Source organism: Girardinichthys multiradiatus, chromosome X (assembly GCF_021462225.1).
Source record: "Girardinichthys multiradiatus isolate DD_20200921_A chromosome X, DD_fGirMul_XY1, whole genome shotgun sequence".
In the NCBI taxonomy this organism is placed as follows: domain Eukaryota; kingdom Metazoa; phylum Chordata; class Actinopteri; order Cyprinodontiformes; family Goodeidae; genus Girardinichthys; species Girardinichthys multiradiatus.
This window is the reverse complement of record NC_061817.1, coordinates 24,650,919-24,671,562: the sequence shown is the minus strand read 5'-3', so window position 1 is coordinate 24,671,562 and position 20,644 is coordinate 24,650,919. Positions and strand designations below refer to the sequence as shown.

Sequence of the window (20,644 nt, the reverse complement as noted above, 5' to 3'; positions counted from 1 at the left end):
TCATTTTCTGGAATGCTGACTTTGGTTTAAACCAGATATGATATTGAAAAGTTTGAATTTAAGATTCAAAAGAACATTATTCCAGTAGTCCTTGTTGTTGACTTTCCTATGTCAAACCTTAGTCTGGCCTTCATGTTTTTTGGGAGAATGAAGATATCCTCCTTTCACAACTGCATTAAAGGTTGAAAGTTAGTTATGTTACTTGATTTTTTTTGTTTTTTTTTGTTAGAAAAATATGTTATAAAAACAGTCTTAATGTTTTCACATAACTTTAAAAGATATGTTTTGTGTGTGGGTAGTGGGCATATGATTTGTGATCTCTTAGATTGTCACTCTGATTACAAATAGTTAAAACCACTGAATGTAAGACACAAATTTGTTATTCATTTACTGACTCAAAATGCGTTTGTGTTCATGTGTTTGTAATAATGCTCGGGGAGGCAGTGCAATGTATATACCCTATAGAGACTATTATAATAAGTACTTTATTTTTTTTTTGTCAAAGAGGCCTATGTGTGAAAAGTCACTCTTGCGTGTCACTTTTTTCCACTCAGCCTTCAAAATAGTTGAGTGGAAAAAATAAAAAGCGTTTTTCCAAAACCTGCTGCAGGCCCAAAGCCAGCTGGCTGTAGTTCAAATGACTTACCTTGTGCCAAAAAGAATCCCTCTCATAACTCAGTCTACACATATACACATACACAAATGCATCGATTGCCTGCACACTGCCTGTTTAATCAACTCCTTTTTGACATGCCTTTCCAAGCCTATCTTCAGTTGTCAATCTTTTCCTTCTGTGAGCACTACCTGTTGGTTTTTCTCTTGAAGGATTTAGGCCGGACCATCCACCTTCCGACCACCCCAACACACACCCACCACCCATCTCTCTTTACTCCACGTCTGCTTCTTTCATTCTTTCTGTCTCTTTTGCCAGCCTGCATGCCTTCCTTTCAATTAGTCAAACCTGAAGAGATACATCATGTGCCCCTCCTCCACCAGGTATCTCTCGCCTCCTCTCCTCCTTTTCTGTGTCTTGATGGTTCTGTCATTTTTTTCTCATTTAGCGGCCCTGACAGGCAACTCAGGCTGCTCATCCTTTTCTTTAGGTCTTCATTTGTCCCACTCTGTCCGTCAATTTCACTGACTATGAATTTTTGCAGCAATTTGCTTTTTGGTGGGCAATATCATGATATAAGATAGTGATGGTTTGAAATATGTTGAAGATCTTTGAGGATTGAGAGATTGTCAAAAAGTAATAATTTTACAAAGAAAGTGGAATCCAAGTACATGTAAAACTCGTACAGTCTGGCAGTTTTGTACTTTTTGCATTTTCCCTTTATTGGTTGCAGCAGCTTTCTCTGTCTTTTATGTGAGTTGCTTAGCCAGGGCTAATCTCCCTTCCACACGCATTGTCCTGAGCACAGTGGAATTGTAGCCTCAAAGCAAAGCGCTAAAATAATGAAGCAGGAGAACAATTCTTTCTGTAAGTAAACCCACAATCAATTAACTTTCAGGTGCTAGAAAACTTAAAGCCAGCCAATCAACAAGCCACATCATAACAGAGGAAGCAAGCTAACATTAGCCAGGTACCACTGCAAACACCTACCCATAATAAGATGCTTGACAGAAGCAAGATCAACATTTATTGTAAACATTTTGTTTGTGTTTTATATATATATATATATATATATATATATATTAATGTACTTTTTTTTCCAATTTCCCTTTGAAAAAAAATCCATTAAGTAAATTGTAGGCTTTAGTTGTCTCATCTCTCTTTTTTTGTCTGTTGTTTTAAGTCAAGTGGGAGCCCAAATGAGGTTGAGGGGTCAAAGATTGCTCCGTTTTCTTTAAAGGGCAGTTGAAAGTACTTGAAAAAATAAAAAAGATAATGAGAAATGAAGAATCACCCCAAAAATACAATTTGGACAAATGTTATGCCCTTTGCATCAACACAACTAATGTTATGCAAAATAAAATAAAAGCAAACACACAGACATGTCCATTGATCCAGAATTGCAAAGTATTACATTTCGATTGTACTTGATAAAGCTGTTTTTACATATGAAAACTGCGCTTGCAACTTTGCCGTAAAACATTGTATACTGACACCTCTACACTTCCTCTAATATCTTTTTCACTTATTTTTATTTTTAGATAAACTTCACAAGTAATTGACTTGGCTGAGATGAACTAACTCTTTCTTTTGTTTTCCATCTTGTCTTTTAACTTTCTGCTGTAATCCACCATGGTTTAAGAATTACCTTTTAGATATTCAGAAAAAGGAATTCAGCTCTGTTTGATCTGTCTCTTGCCACTGCTCCTCCCACAGAATAAAAGACATGCACTGTTAACTCCCCTCTGTCATTTACTTGCTGATGCAGACATGTTTCTGTGCGTGCATGTGTGCGTGGAGACAGCACGGCTGCCGTGCAGTCAGCAGACTGCACTAAGACCCTTTTCAAGTCACCTGCAGCAGCAGCGGCAGCTCCTCTTGTCCTGAGGAGATTAATGGCTGAATGGGCTTTGCCGTGCCCAGCAGTCTCCCCCTTGCCGTACCATTGGAGAGTACGTTGAAACTGAGCAGGCTGGCATTATCGGGCACAGCCAGACCACACTGTGAAAAGGGATTACGTTGTCAATTCTCACACTCACAAACAACATGCTGCTGGAGGAATAGGCGCTCTCCCAGCTTGGATAAAGACTGGCAAACAGCTCTTTGCTTTTCTTCTGAAAATCAGAGAAAATGTCTTGCTTAAACAAAGGATTTCTCTCCCCCCACACTAGTTGATGAATTGGCATAAATGTGGATGTTTATTAATCATGACAGCAAAAAAAGACAAGGGGGGATGGGAAATGAGCATATGAGGTAGAAAAAACAATGAAAGTGAGGAAAAATGAAAGAAAATAAAAGTATGCAATTATCGCCCTGTTATCCTTTACGGAAAGCCGCACCTCCTGTGTTATTGCTGTGCTGTTTGCCCTCTCTGTGCATTTCATTAATTAAGATTGGAAGAAGCAGGGGCTGCAATGAGGCAAGGTCATTAAGCCCACCACAACACTCCTCCCTCTCCTGAGCCAGTTCTCAGCTCCAGCTGCATTGTTCCTATTTCAAAAGGAAGAGATTCAACACCCAAGCCTGAATTTAAAAAGAAAATAAGGTTCCGCCCAGAAAGCGACAAGGCCACGTGGACTGCATTACTGCTTTCCTGAATGAGATCACATGGTTGTCAAGAAAAAAAAAAGTTTGTCCTTGATTTAGCTTACAAAGATTGTATTCTGTTCCCTTCTGTTATTGCTCATTCACTATGTCAGTTGGAAAGTGAGACTGGAATGATTGATTTGCCTTATGTGGGCCTCTTCTGTTCTCTAGATTACCTCTGAATCTTTCATAGAAAACAAAAACTGTTCAGATGTTTATATACACTGTTTTTTCATTGTGGTCATATTAGCAAATTCAGTCAGTCTATAAATCAATAATTGGATGCTAAGCAGAGTTAAAAGTATACCTGCAGACTCAAATGTATGCACACACTAATATTTGGCTAAATGTCCTACAACAAGTTGGACTGCAACCAGCTGCTTTTTGCAGCCCCTAAGAAGCTTCTGGTATACTCTGGCTAGATATTTGACCATGCTTTTTATCAAAATTGGTAAAGTTTGTTAAAATTGGTTGGTTTCCTAACATGGATTCAGTTTTAATGTGCACAGTCCATGCATTTCCATAGGGTAGAAAGTGGGGCCATTCGGGAAACTTAATGTTACTCTGTTTTATCAATACCAAAACCAGTTCTGATGTAAGTTTAGCACCATTGTCCTGTTAGAACACCCATTTATATCCAAGTTTTAACCATCTACGTTTGGAGTGCTAGTGGCAGTGGTTTCTTGCCCTAGTGCAAATGTTAAGGAAAGTTAAAGCATAGTTAAAGCAAGCTAACATTAAGCTTATGAGATTATCGAAAATCCATATACTTACAAACCTGTTCTTGTTTGAAAACTCGATTCAAGTTGCTTGTTGCTTGCAACATGAAGAAGAATGGATTAAATGCAGCATTAAAGGCCTCCAAATTCTTTGACATTCATGCCAATGATGTATGTTTGTTTCACTAACTGGCACTGTACAGTGATTTTCAAAAAAGTGGCTATGCTCTGTTAATTGTAGGGTTTTTTATTATTCAAATCAAACCTCAAATGTAAAAAAACAAATACATACTCCACATAATTGTTGTAGCAGTCCATAGATTTTATATCTAAACCTATTTTTGTATCCTTATTTATACAGTCATGTAAATAGGGTAATTTAATTTGCATTAATGTGTTTGGAGGCCATAGTTACCCAGTCGCAGTGGTGTTGTCATAGTGATGCCTGTCTTAATATTGCGATGGGGCTTTCATCTCAGTCCATTCTCTCTCTCTCTCTTCTCCACCCTCAAAGTTCTTTGTGCTCTCCAGTGTCCTATTTCAAAATGATTATGTTTTTCTGTGGTATTGTTGTAAACGTCCCCCAGATGGACTTGATTTAAAGAGTCCAGGTGTACTGGCTTATAGGCCTAAAATCCAAACACCCTTTTACTTCTAAACTAGGTTACTACGAGTTATAGAGAAGCTATTCTCTGTTCACACAAGCCTAAAATCCATCCTCATCACTAGACTCAAATGGGTATAGGTGCTGCTGTTGGTTCTCACGGTGCGATAAAGACTAAGCCATATGCCTTTAAAGAAAAATGTCATATTACACCAATCCCAGAGCTTTTCTTTCATTATCTAAATGCTAAACTCAGGCAAGAAAAGCAAACATTAGAAGCATAGCCAGTACTTATTTGCGTATGAACATCAGCAGCTGCACCAGGCCTCAAGGATTACTGCATATAACTCCATCACAGTAGCTGTTGTCTTGTGTGATCAACCATCTCTTTTCCTGTCTCTCTTAGGTCCAGGATATCCTCGATTTTCAGGGAGTCTGGCCCACACTTTCCTTCCAATGAGTCACTTAGATCACCATGCCAATAGTGGTGTTCTGTATGGACAGCACCGTTTCTATGACACACAAAAAGGTAAGACATAAAACAGAATGTGAATACAAAGATGGTTAAGAACACATTTATTCTTCAAATGTAATTTTCTTTGCTGATATGGCTTTTATACTCCTCTAGAAAACTTTTATCTGCGGGGTCTCCCATCCCAGCCGTCGCTCATCTCAGCCAATCACAGCCTCCCATCAATGTCTAGGACAGGTCCAGGACACTCTCAGGGGTCCTGCAACAGGGACAGAGATCAAGGTATAGGGACAAGTATACATAAAGGTCTTAAGGATGGAACTGTGGAGAGAGGAGTGGTACCTGTCAAGGACAAAGAAAGATCCAGTGGCAAACAAGATGCTAAAGAACAGCGTCAACAACAGCAGCACCAGAACCACCAGACATCCCAGACCACACACCACCACCATTCTCACACCCATCAACATCAGCCTCACTATCCACATCACCCCCTGCCTCTAGAAGAGGTCAATAGTCGACCCCTGGAGAGACACAAAGCTTCACTCACGATGGAGTACACTAAAGATCACCATCAGAATATGAGCAAGCCCCTTAGTGCATGCTTACATAATGGCAAAATGCCAAATGGAGATCCAGGAACTGCAACAGGGTCGAAAGTCTCCTTGCCAAGCTGTGGTGGAGAAGGTACAGCCCTTCGATCTATGGGGGATGGGGGTAGCAGCCAGGGCAGACATATAGGGTCCAATAACAATGGTCGCTGCACCAAAGAAGGGGTAAGTGGTGAGATGAGGATAAGTGAACAGCCTTCTGATTGTCTGGAAAGGGGTCAGGCACCACTTCACCACTCTCTGCCCTACTCAGTACCCCCACCCTTACACATGGGCTCTGCTGCCGGAGGCGCACATAGTCATCCCCATCCTCATGCTCACCCCCATTCACATCCTCACCCAGGGGGCTTTCATTGCCTTCAGCTCCACCCTAGCCATCCACACCACCCGCATCATTCCCACCATACACACCACCATCCAGATTTTTTCTGTCCACCCCCACCCGCTCCTTTGGCCAACCCTGCCTCACAAGAAAGGGGAACAATCAATGTAGGACGGGAGCCTAAAGTTACAGGGCCAACATTTATACCATCTGTGGTAGATCTAGGGGACAAATCGAATGGACCTTTCCAGCTTGGTAACCCTGATTGCCATGGTGTGGGAAATGGAGGAGGTAGCAGTTCCAAGGACAAAGCAATAGAAAAGAGTGGCAGTGGGCACCATAGTAACTGGCAGAGAAAACAACAACAGCAACATCCATACAGAAAGACAGAGAAGTCTCTAGACTGGATGCAGTCCCACCATCAACATGTTCAGCTCTCACAGCTTCCTCCGCAACCTCAACAACAACAAAAACCGCCCCATTCTCAACAACAGCACCAAGTTGTACGATCAAGGAGCGCAGAGTGCATCAACAGTTCAGTGGATATGGATGTGTTCAGACCTTCACTTTCCCAGGGACCAAAGGCAGGGCATTCTGTCCCTCATTCTGTTAACTCTTCTCCTTACAGAGACTGTTCCCATCTGGGACCTCCACCTAATTCTTCCCCACTTGGAAACAAAAACATGGCGCAACATGCAAGTGCTGGAGCAGCGAATGCTTCTGGAGGTAGCTGCTCCTTACAGAGAGAAGGCCAAAAGGTAGCTAGGATTCGTCACCAGCAGCATAGCAGACCTGGCCCAGACACTCCTTCTCCAGCTGAGCTTAACCAGAATAACAATCAGGAGCTTAAAAGAAAAATAGACATGTCTCCTTATGGTTATAACAACAGCAGTGGGCAACACCATCACCAGCAACCTCCAGTACCTCCCTGGGGTATGAGGCCTTCCCATCACATCTCACAACCTGAGGAGGAGCAGAGGAGGTCCTACATGGAGTTAGGAGGCTCTACTGGGCAACACCCACAACGACAGCAACAGCAACAACAGCAAGGAATAGGCCTCTCCACGTCCCAGCCCCCAACTGCACCCACTCTTGGTCAGCAACAGCTGCAGCAGCAACCAGACCCCCAAGGTCTAACTCAGGTTGAGAGCAGTGCTATGAAGAGCCTGCTGAAGTACAGCAACCAGCAACAGCCATTGCTTCTCTCTCAGAAGAGTCCATTTGGGGGGCTGGGAAGTCTCAAATCGGGCCCATCGGGGGGCAGCTGTGCCCTGCAGGGCAACAAGCAGACTCTCCCTTCCAGGAAGGGCCCGACTGATGGCGAGCGCTCCGATTATAGTGGACGGAGCCGAGAAATGGGGGAGGCAGCTCATGGGGAAAACGAGGTGCGGCAGCCACCGGTGGGAATTGCAGTGGCAGTAGCCCGACAAAGGGAGCCACCATGCCGTTCAGGAGATGGTAACCCCAACAGCCGGCAGGGACGAGTACATAACTCTGTGAAAGGTGAGCACAGGATAGTACAATGCACAAAATTAGTTGAAACAAACAGTCCGAACAAATATTTGCATTACTTAATATTTTTTGCACCAATTAAACTTAATGTATTGCAAGAGCATTTAGTCTTAAATGATATAGTCATCAGAATTTTAAATACCTAAAAAATATAATTTGTTGTGATCTGTAAAACTAAACTTTATTTAGTTCTGTTATTTAGCGATGATTGGTCCACTTAGTCAGCATCCTTTTTAAACACAAATTGAACCGAAATTTAGATGGACATTACAAAGAACTGTTGAATTACATTGTGAATATTCACTGAAATACTATCATTTTATACTATCATTTTATCCAATGTCAAAATTTTGGTTTTACAAAAAAACAGAAAGGCTTTTTATTTGCATCCCCAACAGATATTAATTGTATTGTTTTTTTCTTTTTTTAACATTGGAAGTTCTTAAAAAACTTTCACAAAGCATATTTTAAATTTTCATAACAGGCAAACTTTAGGTGTGAAGATTGTTTGAGCTGGCCATAAGGAGCAATGCTAATGTAACATCTAATTTTTTATTAATATTTTCTAAAGCTGTTAAGAGAAAGAATAACTGGAAAGTCAGTAAATGGTGTCATTAAAGTGGAGATACCACTATATCTCCTGAGTTTAATCTGGCTGATAATATGCAGATATCAACACTGTCATGCAAAAATCTCAAATTTTAGAACTTTTCCTTCCTGTTGAAAATCAACTGTATTGATCACTATTCTCATTTGTCTGTGGCTTTATTGATACATATACTTTGAAAAGTATCAAACAGCATCTGATTTTGACCACAGTATGACTTTACATTTAGACGAAATAAGTTTTTTTATGTCCTCAAATGTTACATTGCATTATTTCTAAAATCAAACACAAAACATTGTTCAAAATGACTTGCATCAGTATATTATATCATTAGATTCAAAGCTGATTATTTAACTTTAACCATGTCAAAATTGTATAACTTTGAAGAAACATTTCACTTGCAGTAACATCAATTGATATGTTTAATGCATAGATTTATAACAAGAAGACATTTAGAAGTATATCTTTTTTATTTGGTGTTTGTCCCACAGGACTGCCCCGCTCCATCTATCCCTCGGATCACAATGAGCAGGAAAGGAAAAGGATAAGTGAAGAACAAATGGGTCTCACTTGCCTGGATAGAGAGAGAGATGCATACATCAGGTATGTAAATATAAATCTCAAAACCACACTCAAATTTGCTTTGTAATAAATGTATGTATTCCATTGCTCAGTTGTAAATCTCTTCTATTTTATAATGATAGGGATAATAAAGAACGTGTGGAATTTGCAAGGATCCACCCATCCTCCAGCTGCCATGGAGACCTGACCTCTCATCTCATGGTCCCTGGCGGGACTCCCCTCCAGTCTAGCCAGTTAGGAGACCCTGCTGCACATTCTGCTCACCATCATTGGATTCCAAGAACAGGAAGTCCATCCCTCTGGATGACAGGACACTCCTATGGTAAAAAACTGTTTCTAACAGTTTGTTTCTAATTAAGAATTTTCAATTTTTTTCTCCTTCAAGTTTACTTTGATATAGATAATTACATACAAGTATTATATAAAGGGTTTGTAATATCAGTTATAATAATTTCTGTACAGCAGGTATAGGTCATACACCCTTGCATCAGAACCTGCCTCCAGGTTTTTCTTCAGCCATGCCAGGCCCACTGCAGCCAGTCCTTCCTCTGCCACAGGACCCTTCGGGCCAGTTAGTGGTCCTGCCCTCTGAGCCTCCTGCCCATCCGGCACCTCATCACCTGGGTATGAGATAACTTTACTGTGTTTAATGTAAATAAGTGTTTTATTAAGATGTTATAAATATATCAACCCTGCTGGTAACACAATTCAACCTGACATTTTAAAGATAACTTCAATGTATTTCAATGTTTGTTTGATCATGGAAAATTAAAGGAATTAGAAGTAATTAAAATGATTTGGTTAAGGTTGCAGACGAATATTCCATTTATATGTTTGCTCACAGATCCACCCCCTACAATTCAGTATCTCCTAAGCTATTAGCATACTCATACAAAGCTATTATACATGCATCTGTGTATCATAACCCTGTCTATACCCACTTATCCGTAAGGGGTAGCATTCGTGCCTATCTTCAGCTGTCATTGGGCAAGAAGCAGGGTAAACACTGAACAGGTTGCCAGTACCACTTCTATTCAATGCCTTGCAAAATGTCCCTTGAATATTATTTTATTATGTTGTCCAATTAAAACTAAGACCTTCAGTGTATTTTACTGGGATTTTATGTGATAAGCAAACACAAGGTTGTACATGCACGGGCTTTTTAAGAGTAGCAAGCAGAAAGTCATGAGAGAGGTTATTTGCACTTGTTCCTAAAGCCTTGTAGGGAAGCAAAAATGTGGATGAAACTGTTTAGCTCAGATGACACCAAGTTAAGCTGTAAAGTATACCTCCAAAATGCGTGTGATGAAAAACTAATACTGCACATCACCCAAAACACACCATCCCCATCATGAAACATGGTGCTGGCAGTATCATGCTGTGGGGCTGCTTTTCTTCCGTACGGACAGGGAAACTGTTCAGTGTTGAAGAAATGATGGATAGAGTTATACACTCAGCAATTCTATAAGGAAACCTATTAGAGGTAACAAAAAAATTTAGACTGAGGTTTGAGATTTACCTTCCAACAGAACAACAATCCCGAAAATACAGTCAGAGCTACAACTAAACTGTTAAGAACAAGGAATATTCGTATGTTAGAATGGTCCCATCAAGGCTCTAAGAGCTAATTTGCAAATAGGAATGGTACAAAATTTAAGGAACTAAAGTTGGTAAACAAACCCCAAAAGACATTCAATAAAGTATTTACTCAAGGGGGGCTGTATTCAAATCATTGCCCCACTTTCAGTTTTTTATTTGTTTAATTGAAAGTCTTTACTCTTTTTTTTGTCCACTTCACAATGATACACTTCTAAGTGCTGGTCTATTGCATAAAATCCTAAGAAGGTACGTTAAAGCTTGTTTCATGGCAAAATGTCAAGTAGTTTGAATACTTTTGCACTGTATTTGCACTACATTTAATTTTAACTGCATAGAACAAACAGAACAGAATGAATGCTTGTCATAAGTACAGTATGTACATATTTAGTTAACAGGCAGTACATTTTAATCTGCCCGTGCGTAGCCTTAGAAACTTCATTTCAGTCTTCACTCAACCGGACTAGCTACTGAGAAAGAAATAGTTAGAAACCACCCTATGGGAAAACATTGGCATATTCAGGTTTGCCTCTAATTGTTGGGATATGACAAAAGACGGGATTAGGAAAAAGTAGATGAACCTGTTAATGAGGAACACATGATAAAGTCACACAGAGAGGAAAAAGGAAAATGAGCTTGTTGTGGAGCTACTTAGGCATAACATCTGCTGTGAGAGAGGAAGCACACCCTGAAACATGGGAACTTGTATTTCTGAAATCCTCCTTTTATTGAGGTTTCGCTGAACAGGTGGCACATCTCTGCATGCTCCAAAGGGATATTTTTCTATTTTCAGCCTAGAGTTTGACCTCTAATCAACCTAAAACAACAATTCTCTGGTCTCATTTCAACATTGTCAAAACATTCCTCCTACATTCCAAAATTCTCAGAGCAGAATGTAAGAAAGTACTTTCTGTTTTGAACAAAGGAGGGAAAGTGTGGGATTTTTGGTGCCTGAGGAGATGTTATTCAGTGATGTCAAAAAATCCTTTTCTTAAAGGATCGATGTTGCTATAAAAATGTGAATACAATGTTTTTAAAATTATATCTATTCATTATTGCTGTTTTACAATTGTTGTCTGACAGGTACATAATGATAGACAAGGAGAAACAAATTGCACTTGCCACTTGCACGGCACTTGTGTTATACACAGTGATATGCAAAAAAAACATGTGAATTGGTGTACATGCATGGGCTTTTGTTGTAGCATAGACTCCCCTCATCGCATTCCTTCTTCCTTTTTCTCATTAGATGTGATCGAGCAGCAAGGGCTGTGGCCCCCTGTGTATGGCGCGCGGGGACCACCCTCCCATATGCAACATCCTGCTGTGTACTCTCGATCTCAGTTTCTACGGCAACAGGAGCTGTATGCCTTCCAGCAGCACCAGCAGCTCCAGCATCAGCACCAGAGTCACCAGTCGCAGCAGCTGCAGCTACCGTCTCAGCCTCAGCAGCAGCACAGAGCTGCACACAACATGCAGCATCAAGCCACGCACAATGAACAGGTGGGTATTAAGTCTAAGTGTCTTTCTCTTATTTAAATAAGACATGTATGATATGTGTATAAACTAAACCTTTCAATATGTTAGATAAACAAGAGACCTGACGAGCCACCAGATGAACTAGAAGAACTGATTACAGAGCCACGATCGTCTAAGCCTACAAAGAGCTACTCTTATAACCCCCCACAGAGAAGCACTTCACCCCCAGGGGCCTGTGCCACTCACTTGTCCCCTTGTTACCAGTCCCCCTCACTGCCCCAACATCCCAGAAGCACCCCTTCTACACCCTGCCCAGCTCCCAGCCCGATGGCGGCCACCCCTCACTCTCCTGTAATCAGTCCTGCACCGCCTCAGATGCTCAAGGATCCTGAATCCCAAGAAAAGAGAAGCGAGGGACAGGCCCCTCAAGATTACCCAGATTCTCTGGAGCCTGGTAAGCAATAAGAAACTAAGTATTATAATGCTTTTTGGATACAGGTGCATCTCAATAAATGAGAACATTAGTTTATTTCAACAAATTAATTTAAATTACTTTACACAGGTCATTACACATAGTGATATATGTCATCCACTTCTGTTAATACAGATGATTATGGCAAGTAATAGCATAAAATTCAGTTTACTAGAAAATACAAATACTGAAAAAGACCAATATAGATTTTGTATTGGTCAGAAACACATTTTTCATGGTCTAAATAATCACAGGGAAGACTGATGATGTGACTCTACAAGAAAGTTAGGTGCTACAAAGGTTCTTTGCTAAAGCAGTGCCGAATCCAAGCATATTGAGTGGAAAAAAAGATGTGGTAGAAAGATGTGTACAAGAAAGGGAATAAACACAGACTTCACAAGATTGTGGACAAAGCCTATTGAGTTTGGGGGAGATTCATATGGTGTGGACTGAAGCTGGAGTGAGTGCTTCCAGAGCCACCACACACGCATATATTTATCAACAACTGTCGCTTTGCTACAACTGTCGCTTTGCTTATGTTAAGCCACTGCTAAACCAGAGACAATATCCAAAGAGTCTTACCTGAGCTGAGGAGAGAAAGGACTGGACTGTTGCACATTGGTGCAGAGTCCAATTTTCAGAAACAAGTACATTTTGCAATGTATGTGAAATTCAGTGTCCCTGAATCTGGAGTAAGAGAGCAGGGGCACAGAATCCAAGTTGTTTGAGGTCAAGTGTAAAGTTTCCACACTTAGTGATGATTTTAAGAGCCACATCATCTACTGGTGTTAGTCTAGCACCTGCCCACACTGCCAAAAGTACCAGTACCTACTTTAACGACCATGGTATCACTTTTCTTGACTGGCCAGCTATCCGGTCTGATTTTTTGCGGTATTGTCTAGACCCAACCATAGAAATAACCTGACTAGTAAATCGACCTCAACAGTGTGCCTCCATGCCATGCCACTTTGACAAGCCATTAATGGGCATTGTCATCAAGTAAACATTTGAAATATCACAGTGTAGTAAATCCATCTCATCTTATTTATGAGTTTGTCTTTTTGAATTAAATTACCGAATTAAATCATTTTTAGACAATATAATTTATTTGGATGCATATATGCATCTTAAGTAAATAAGTCAAACAATTTGCTAACAAATGAAAAAATCTCAATGATACTGCACTGCTTTGAAAATACACTGAATGGTAATCAATGTTCTTGAGTATTTCAGATGGTGTTTAGCTAAAATGTGTGGGTGGCTCTTCTGGAAAGCCCCCAAAAGACTAAACAACTCAAAGCTGAGGAAAATGGCTGCTAGCTGTGCCAGCTACTTTAGAGCACCGTTCCCTTCGTGACCACCAAGAAACACCTCAGCTATGTCCCCCCACCTAACTAGACCGCTAATGTCTTTTCATCATCATAATGTCTGGCTCGTGTGTCCTGGATACCAGAGGAATTGTTAGTGTACCTGATAAACCAAAGGTCTGGCCATCTTCAAATGGAACACATATAGATTTCTTTGAGCCCTCTGCCCCCCTTCTGCTACTGACAGATAAAGCCAAGAGCATCTTTATTAAGTTGTTTTTCACTTAAAATATCTGTACAAAACAGTAAGGCCTGCAATAATTTTCTTTAGCACCTATTATTCATAATTCTTTCTACTTGCAGATTTGCCACCTGGATATACGTACCCAGCTATTGCCCTGGGCTACAGAAATGGAACATCCCCGCAGAATGTTCGCCTGGCTGAGCCGGCCGACCTAGAAGCGGTGCAAGCGGAACCTACTGAGCATGCTCCCCAGTCTCTTACTAGTATAGGGGAGGAGTTAGACTGCCAAGTCTCAGTCATACCCCTTGCAGAACCACTCCCACTCAAGGAAGTGGAGCCAGAAGAGGAGGAAAGTGTGAATGAGAGAGCTCTAGAACTAAGGGAGGAGGTGGAGGTCACGGCGGTAATAGCAGCCAACTATGTGTCTGAAGAGGAGGGGGCAGATGAACAGGGTTCAGCTGAGGCAGATGTGCTGGCTTGCCCCCCTGCTGTGAGTTCAGTGTGTGAGACGGCTTCCTGTCCAGTTCCCCTCATGACAGAGCAGACTAGTGGGCTGGAGGCTGTCATTACTTTAGAAGATGATGATAAGGCAGGTGGTGAGGAGAGTCAGGTGATACGAGATCAAAAGGTCAACCTGCATGCAGAGCTGGAACCAGAACTGCCTGCCATCATAGAGCTTGACCCTGCTTCCCCTGCTGCTTATGAGTTGCCATGCCCGCAGCCAGAGGTAGCAAGGGAGAGTGAGCATGAGAACAAGATGACCCCAGAAGATGCCTCAGTAGAATTTCTGTGTCCTTCACCTGCCTCATCTTCTTCCTGCCGCCCTAGCGAAGAAACAGTTGCTGTGCACTACAAACCTTACGTGCCCTGCTACTGGAGTCTGGAGCTGCTGATTGCTGCTGCTTTTTGCACAGATGTACCCCCATTTCCCTTGTTTGCCCATAGCACGCCATCAACTGTGCCATCACAGTGCACCCCCAACCAGGGTATGGAGCTTCTAAGTGAGCTGGCAGATCTGGAGCTGCAGCAGATGAAGCACATCTGTGGGAAAACCCCAGGTGAGTGGCAGTGGGTCTTGCTTAACTCACACCTACACTGTCTTGCAAAAGTACTCATTCTTCTTGAAGGACTTCTATTTTAATTATGCTAGAACACAAACTTTAATGTATTTGATTAGGATTTTCAGTGAAAGGCATTGTTTTCAGATTTTCTTACATATAACATACAGCCAGAGCTACAGTGGAATGGTCAAAGCATTCATGTATTGGAATGGTCCAGTGAAAGCCCAGACTGAAATCCAATTGTAAATTTGTGGCAAGACCTTAAAACTAAGGTACAAAGATGCTTTCAGTCCAATCTGAGTGAACCAGAGCTGTTTGTGCCAATTTGTCTTTTAATGCGCAATGCTGGTAGAGACACACTGAAAAATACTGGTCCTTCTCAAAATATTAGCATATTGTGATAAAGTTCATTATTTTCCATAATGTCATGATGAAAATTTAACTTTCATATATTTTAGATTAATTGCACACTAACTGAAATATTTCAGGTCTTTTATTGTCTTAATACGGATGATTGTGGCATACAGCTCATGAAAACCCAAAATTCCTATCTCACAAAATTAGCATATTTCATCCGACCAATAAAAGAAAAGTGTTTTTAATACAAAAAACGTCAACCTTCAAATAATCATGTACAGTTATGCACTCAATACTTGGTCGGGAATCCTTTTGCAGAAATGACTGCTTCAATGCGGCGTGGCATGGAGGCAATCAGCCTGTGGCACTGCTGAGGTCTTATGGAGGCCCAGGATGCTTCGATAGCGGCCTTTAGCTCATCCAGAGTGTTGGGTCTTGAGTCTCTCAACGTTCTCTTCACAATATCCCACAGATTCTCTATGGGGTTCAGGTCAGGAGAGTTGGCAGGCCAATTGAGCACAGTGATACCATGGTCAGTAAACCATTTACCAGTGGTTTTGGCACTGTGAGCAGGTACCAGGTCGTGCTGAAAAATGAAATCTTCATCTCCATAAAGCTTTTCAGCAGATGGAAGCATGAAGTGCTCCAAAATCTCCTGATAGCTAGCTGCATTGACCCTGCCCTTGATAAAACACAGTGGACCAACACCAGCAGCTGACACGGCACCCCAGACCATCACTGACTGTGGGTACTTGATACTGGACCTCTGGCATTTTGGCATTTCCTTCTCCCCAGTCTTCCTCCAGACTCTGGCACCTTGATTTCCGAATGACATGCAGAATTTGCTTTCAACCGAAAAAAGTACTTTGGACCACTGAGCAACAGTCCAGTGCTGCTTCTCTGTAGCCCAGGTCTGGGGAATGCGGCACCTGTAGCCCATTTCCTGCACACGCCTGTGCACGGTGGCTCTGGATGTTTCTACTCCAGACTCAGTCCACTGCTTCCGCAGGTCCCCCAAGGTCTGGAATCGGCCCTTCTCCACAATCTTCCTCAGGGTCCGGTCACCTCTTCTCGTTGTGCAGCGTTTTCTGCCACACTTTTTCCTTCCCACAGACTTCCCACTGAGGTGCCTTGATACAGCACTCTGGGAACAGCCTATTCGTTCAGAAATTTCTTTCTGTGTCTTACCCTCTTGCTTGAGGGTGTCAATAGTGGCCTTCTGGACAGCAGTCAGGTCGGCAGTCTTACCCATGATTGGGGTTTTGAGTGATGAACCAGGCTGGGAGTTTTAAAGGCCTCAGGAATCTTTTGCAGGTGTTTAGAGTTAACTCGTTGATTCAGATGATTAGGTTCATAGCTCGTTTAGAGACCCTTTTAATGATATGCTAATTTTGTGAGATAGGAATTTTGGGTTTTCATGAGCTGTATGCCAAAATCATCCATATTAAGACAATAAAAGACCTGAAATATTTCAGTTAGTGTGCAATGAATCTAAAATATATGAATGTTAAATTTTCATCATGACATCATGGAAAATAATGAACTTTATCACAATATGCTAATATTTTGAGAAGGACCTGTACATAAAAGTTGGTTGTACATAGTATGGACCCAGGGGGAAATTGAACATAAATGCTTACCAAAACTTTATTTATAAACCATGTAGTCTATCATTTCCTACCACTTCACAATTATATGCTACCGTTTGTTGATCTATCACATTAAACTCTAGCAGAATATATGGAGATTTGTGGTTGAAACATGAGAGAATGTGAAAAAGTTCAAGGCACTATATTAACAGGTACTGATGTACACAGAACAACATACTCCTCACCCTTCCTCCTTTTTCTCTTTCCACTGAGAGAGACTCCCTGTCCTGCAAGTTCCCTCCTAGATAATCATCTCTTCATTCTGGTCTCAGGAGCATTTGGTGGACTTTAACATGTCCCCAGAGAGACTCCTTTCATGCTTGCCTGGTGTTGCTCTGTTGCATGTTAAAGGCACTTTTTATTTCCTAAAAGCTACTTTTAAAGATGCAGAAGCCTCAAGAGAGGAAGGAGAAGAAGTAGTGCACTGCCGAACCCTCAGGAAAGGGTGTATACCTGCTTTCTTGCTGCTTCTCTCTCATGTCCAATCTAGAGAGCTATCTCACTGTCTCGTCAACCGGCAGCTGTTTAATCCACACGTGCACACAAAGCAAAATCAAAAAGGAGGCACATCGGTTTGTTTCCATTCCTCCTAGATCCAACATGTTATCGAGAGTCGGTTTGCAATCACAAAGGCAGTACATGTTTTTAAGCCCCTGAGCATTGCCTCGCTAATTAGAGCCTATTGTTTGAAGCTCCTTTAAAAGTGTTCAAAGCACCATGTGTTTTTTTTTATTCATGCAAAAGAATATTTTGTATTTACCACAGCATCCACATTTAACTGCTCCCTCATGAGGGCTGTAAAAAGATATAATATGATTCGATGATAAGGAACATCATCGTCATGATGCAACACTGTTGACAGCTCAAGTCAGTTCAGAGACACAAAAATAGACTTTACCACAAAAAAGGTATGAAAAGCAAAAACAATCTGTGTTTTGTATTCATTAATTTAAGGATCTAAGGCAGGCTGCAAAGTGGCACCATTGTTAGGACTGTAACCTTACTGTAAGAAGGTCCAGGGCTCGAATTCTGGCCTCGGGGAATGGCTTTATGGAGTTTGTATATTCTCCCAGTGCATGCCTATCTCTTTGTGCTATTCTGGCCTCCTCTCGTGGTCCAAAAACATGACTGTTGGTTTAATTGGTCTCTCTAAATTACCCTTGGGAGTGTGTGTGTGCCTGGTTGTTTGTCCAGTGTGTCTCTTTGTTGCATTGTGGTAGACTGGCGACCTGTCCAGGGTGTACTCTGCCTCTCACCTAATGACCACTTGTCTGCTTTTTAGACTGTAGCTTACAACATTACTGGCAATATCAAAGGCATGTTTGGTATGCAGGAAACTTGATCAACTATGATACAGCATTATCTGGTGGGTCCATACAAGTATGACGGCTAATCTAATACACTGAATAATTTTTCTTTTGTTTCCTGACAGAGGAGGATCTGCTCATGTTTGATCTCCAAAGCCTTGCCACCCTGGCCACTGCCCGTGCATTGGAGGTGGGATCCCAGGAAAGCAGTAAAACTGGTCCAGAACAAAACTTTACAGGTCGTAGGATCTTCAATTTACGAAGAAAGTTCAGCTTGGCGCCTCGCAATGAGCCGGTAAGGCTTAAATCAACGGAGGGAGACAATTCAGGTTATCTATATAGCACCAGTTCAAAATACATGTAATCTCAAGGCACTTACCAGAGAAACAAAATGTAATCCAATCATACAGATAGATTTAAATGCATTACAATTTGATCCTAATTATCAAGCAGTGCAGCCAAGTCCAGTTCATTATTCTAATTGGATAAAAGGTTTTCTGTCTAAGGAAACCCAACAAATTGCATGGAGTCACAACTGACTATGTCCTAAATGTTTTCATTGATGTCTATCCATTAATAAATCAGCTATGAAGTCAATACTAAGCTTTACCATTAATATTTGCTTTTTCACTGTATGTACTTAAGGTATGCCCAGCTAAGGTTAGCATGGAAACAATGGATGGCTCTGAGCTTGCATTGCGTGTAAAATTGGCTGGGATACAGCGCCGCTACAAAGAGAAACAAAAGGAGCTGGCCAAACTTCAGAGGAAGCACGATCATCAGTGAGTTCTTTCCCTAAAGCTTCACAGCTTTTCAAGCAAAAGCATCCAAAATTACTCAAACTTAAACTAGCATCCTTCCAGTTTTACAGAGGATTCTCTTTAATGCTTCAAAGCTAACATCTTAAGGTTTAAATGCATTCAAGTTATTCTGTCTCTTGTATGTTTATATCTTCTTGTGTATTCAGGAAGGAGGAAACACCTCGTAGCCCTGCAAGACGAGGGCCTGGACGTCCAAGGAAGAGGAAACCCTCCCTAACCACGGGTCCTGTGTCCTCAAATGAGGGCCAAAGGAAAGTCAAGTAAGTGTAAATCAGTCCATCTCTACTGGCAGACTGTAATCAAAGCTTTAATGAAATCACCAGCAAACCTCACTGGCATAAACAGGATAAGGGAGACTTTAGGAATCCTTACTTGAACTCCTTTTAATCTAATAAACACTGGCACTATAAGCTAGTCAGTTTTATGCAATGTCAGTTATATTTAACCCTTTCTGTCCTTTATAACAAACATAAACATGGAATTTGCTAAACACTCCTGGGACTTTAATTAAAATTGTGTGCTTTGGTCAAATGATACTAACAAACACTCCAGGGGTTTTGGTGTGACGAATGATAAATATATATGTAGAAGCACCCTATATACATTGTTCAGTATGGAGGACTATCTGTAATAGAACTAAAAATGGGTCATCACATGTCAGTACCATCCTACTGGATTTTGTGAACTTCTTTTAACTTGTATTAGTATGAACTTGAAGGTAGCAGCACTGTGTCCCAGGCCCCCAAATGGACTGGGACACAGCATTTTCATCATGGCAACAAAAGGTTAAATAAAAAAACTTGGGAATGTCAGAAAAATAAATAGAAATACTCTCTGAGAATTTTTTGTACTGTATAAGAAAGGTGTTTGGTAGCGATCACCAGGGGACTGATAAACCATGATGCTGAAAGAACTCAAGATTTTTAAACAGGCCTTAATGAGCCTTGTCATTAGGGTTTGCATGGAATTAAGACACAACATGCCACCTTATGGCATTTCTTTTTCTCCATCTTCTACCTCCTACTTTTTTTCTTTGGTTTCTGGGCAACAGTCCACAGTGTTCCCAACTGACCCTCTACAATGTCACTTCCATTTTGCATCCACCTGTGCACCTTTGCCCCCTCACCATGCAAGCAGTAATCAGATAGGGGACACTGATGATGGGTGACAATGACACCAAGATGAAAAGGTAACGGGCCAAGTCCCTGCAGGGAAGTACAGAAGACAGGACTCTTATTTGTACAGGTCAGAGTATAGTAAATCTCTCAATGTCCCTCACATGTACAAAACTGTAGTTTTTTTTCAATGCAACCCGGAAGGATGTGTTCACTTTTGTGTGCTATATTCAAGCATCTCTCCTGCTAAATACAAATCTGTGCAACTATACATAGATGCAGCTGTGTCGGGATTTAGACAAGAATTGTTTGTTTTTATTCATGCATTCTCTATTCATTTGAGCACGGGGTGCTTTGTAGTTAAGCTTTGATATTTTTTGCTTTATTTATTATTTTTTTTTGGGGGGGGCTGTGTTACCGCTTGCTGGCAAACCCCACTAATCAATTCGTTTAATTAGCCACTGCATGCTCAGCCCCTGAAGCCTCCCCATGGATGGGAGTCATTGTGTCATGTTGTGTTTGTCAGCGGCAGCGAGCAAGGCGCAGTGGGATCTGCCTCACAGGGACAGCTCGCACATCACTGGTACTAATGTCACTCAGTTTGTCAGAAG

The 20,644-nt window shown here is 41.3% G+C and overlaps 1 protein-coding gene across 2 annotated transcripts in view; it reads left to right on the top strand.

Moving 5' to 3' along the window:
* The window catches only part of LOC124863160 (BAH and coiled-coil domain-containing protein 1-like), a 92,224-nt gene that overhangs the window by 48,961 nt on the left and 22,619 nt on the right, over nucleotides 1-20,644 (top strand). For both annotated transcript variants that reach the window (XM_047357424.1, XM_047357423.1), the window contains exons 4-14: nucleotides 4,929-5,051; nucleotides 5,151-7,427; nucleotides 8,535-8,646; nucleotides 8,748-8,947; nucleotides 9,088-9,249; nucleotides 11,471-11,724; nucleotides 11,809-12,154; nucleotides 13,843-14,781; nucleotides 18,223-18,392; nucleotides 18,743-18,879; nucleotides 19,065-19,178. In XM_047357424.1, coding sequence (XP_047213380.1) covers nucleotides 4,929-5,051; nucleotides 5,151-7,427; nucleotides 8,535-8,646; nucleotides 8,748-8,947; nucleotides 9,088-9,249; nucleotides 11,471-11,724; nucleotides 11,809-12,154; nucleotides 13,843-14,781; nucleotides 18,223-18,392; nucleotides 18,743-18,879; nucleotides 19,065-19,178 — 4,834 coding nt within the window. The remainder of the gene's footprint in view (nucleotides 1-4,928; nucleotides 5,052-5,150; nucleotides 7,428-8,534; nucleotides 8,647-8,747; nucleotides 8,948-9,087; nucleotides 9,250-11,470; nucleotides 11,725-11,808; nucleotides 12,155-13,842; nucleotides 14,782-18,222; nucleotides 18,393-18,742; nucleotides 18,880-19,064; nucleotides 19,179-20,644) is intronic.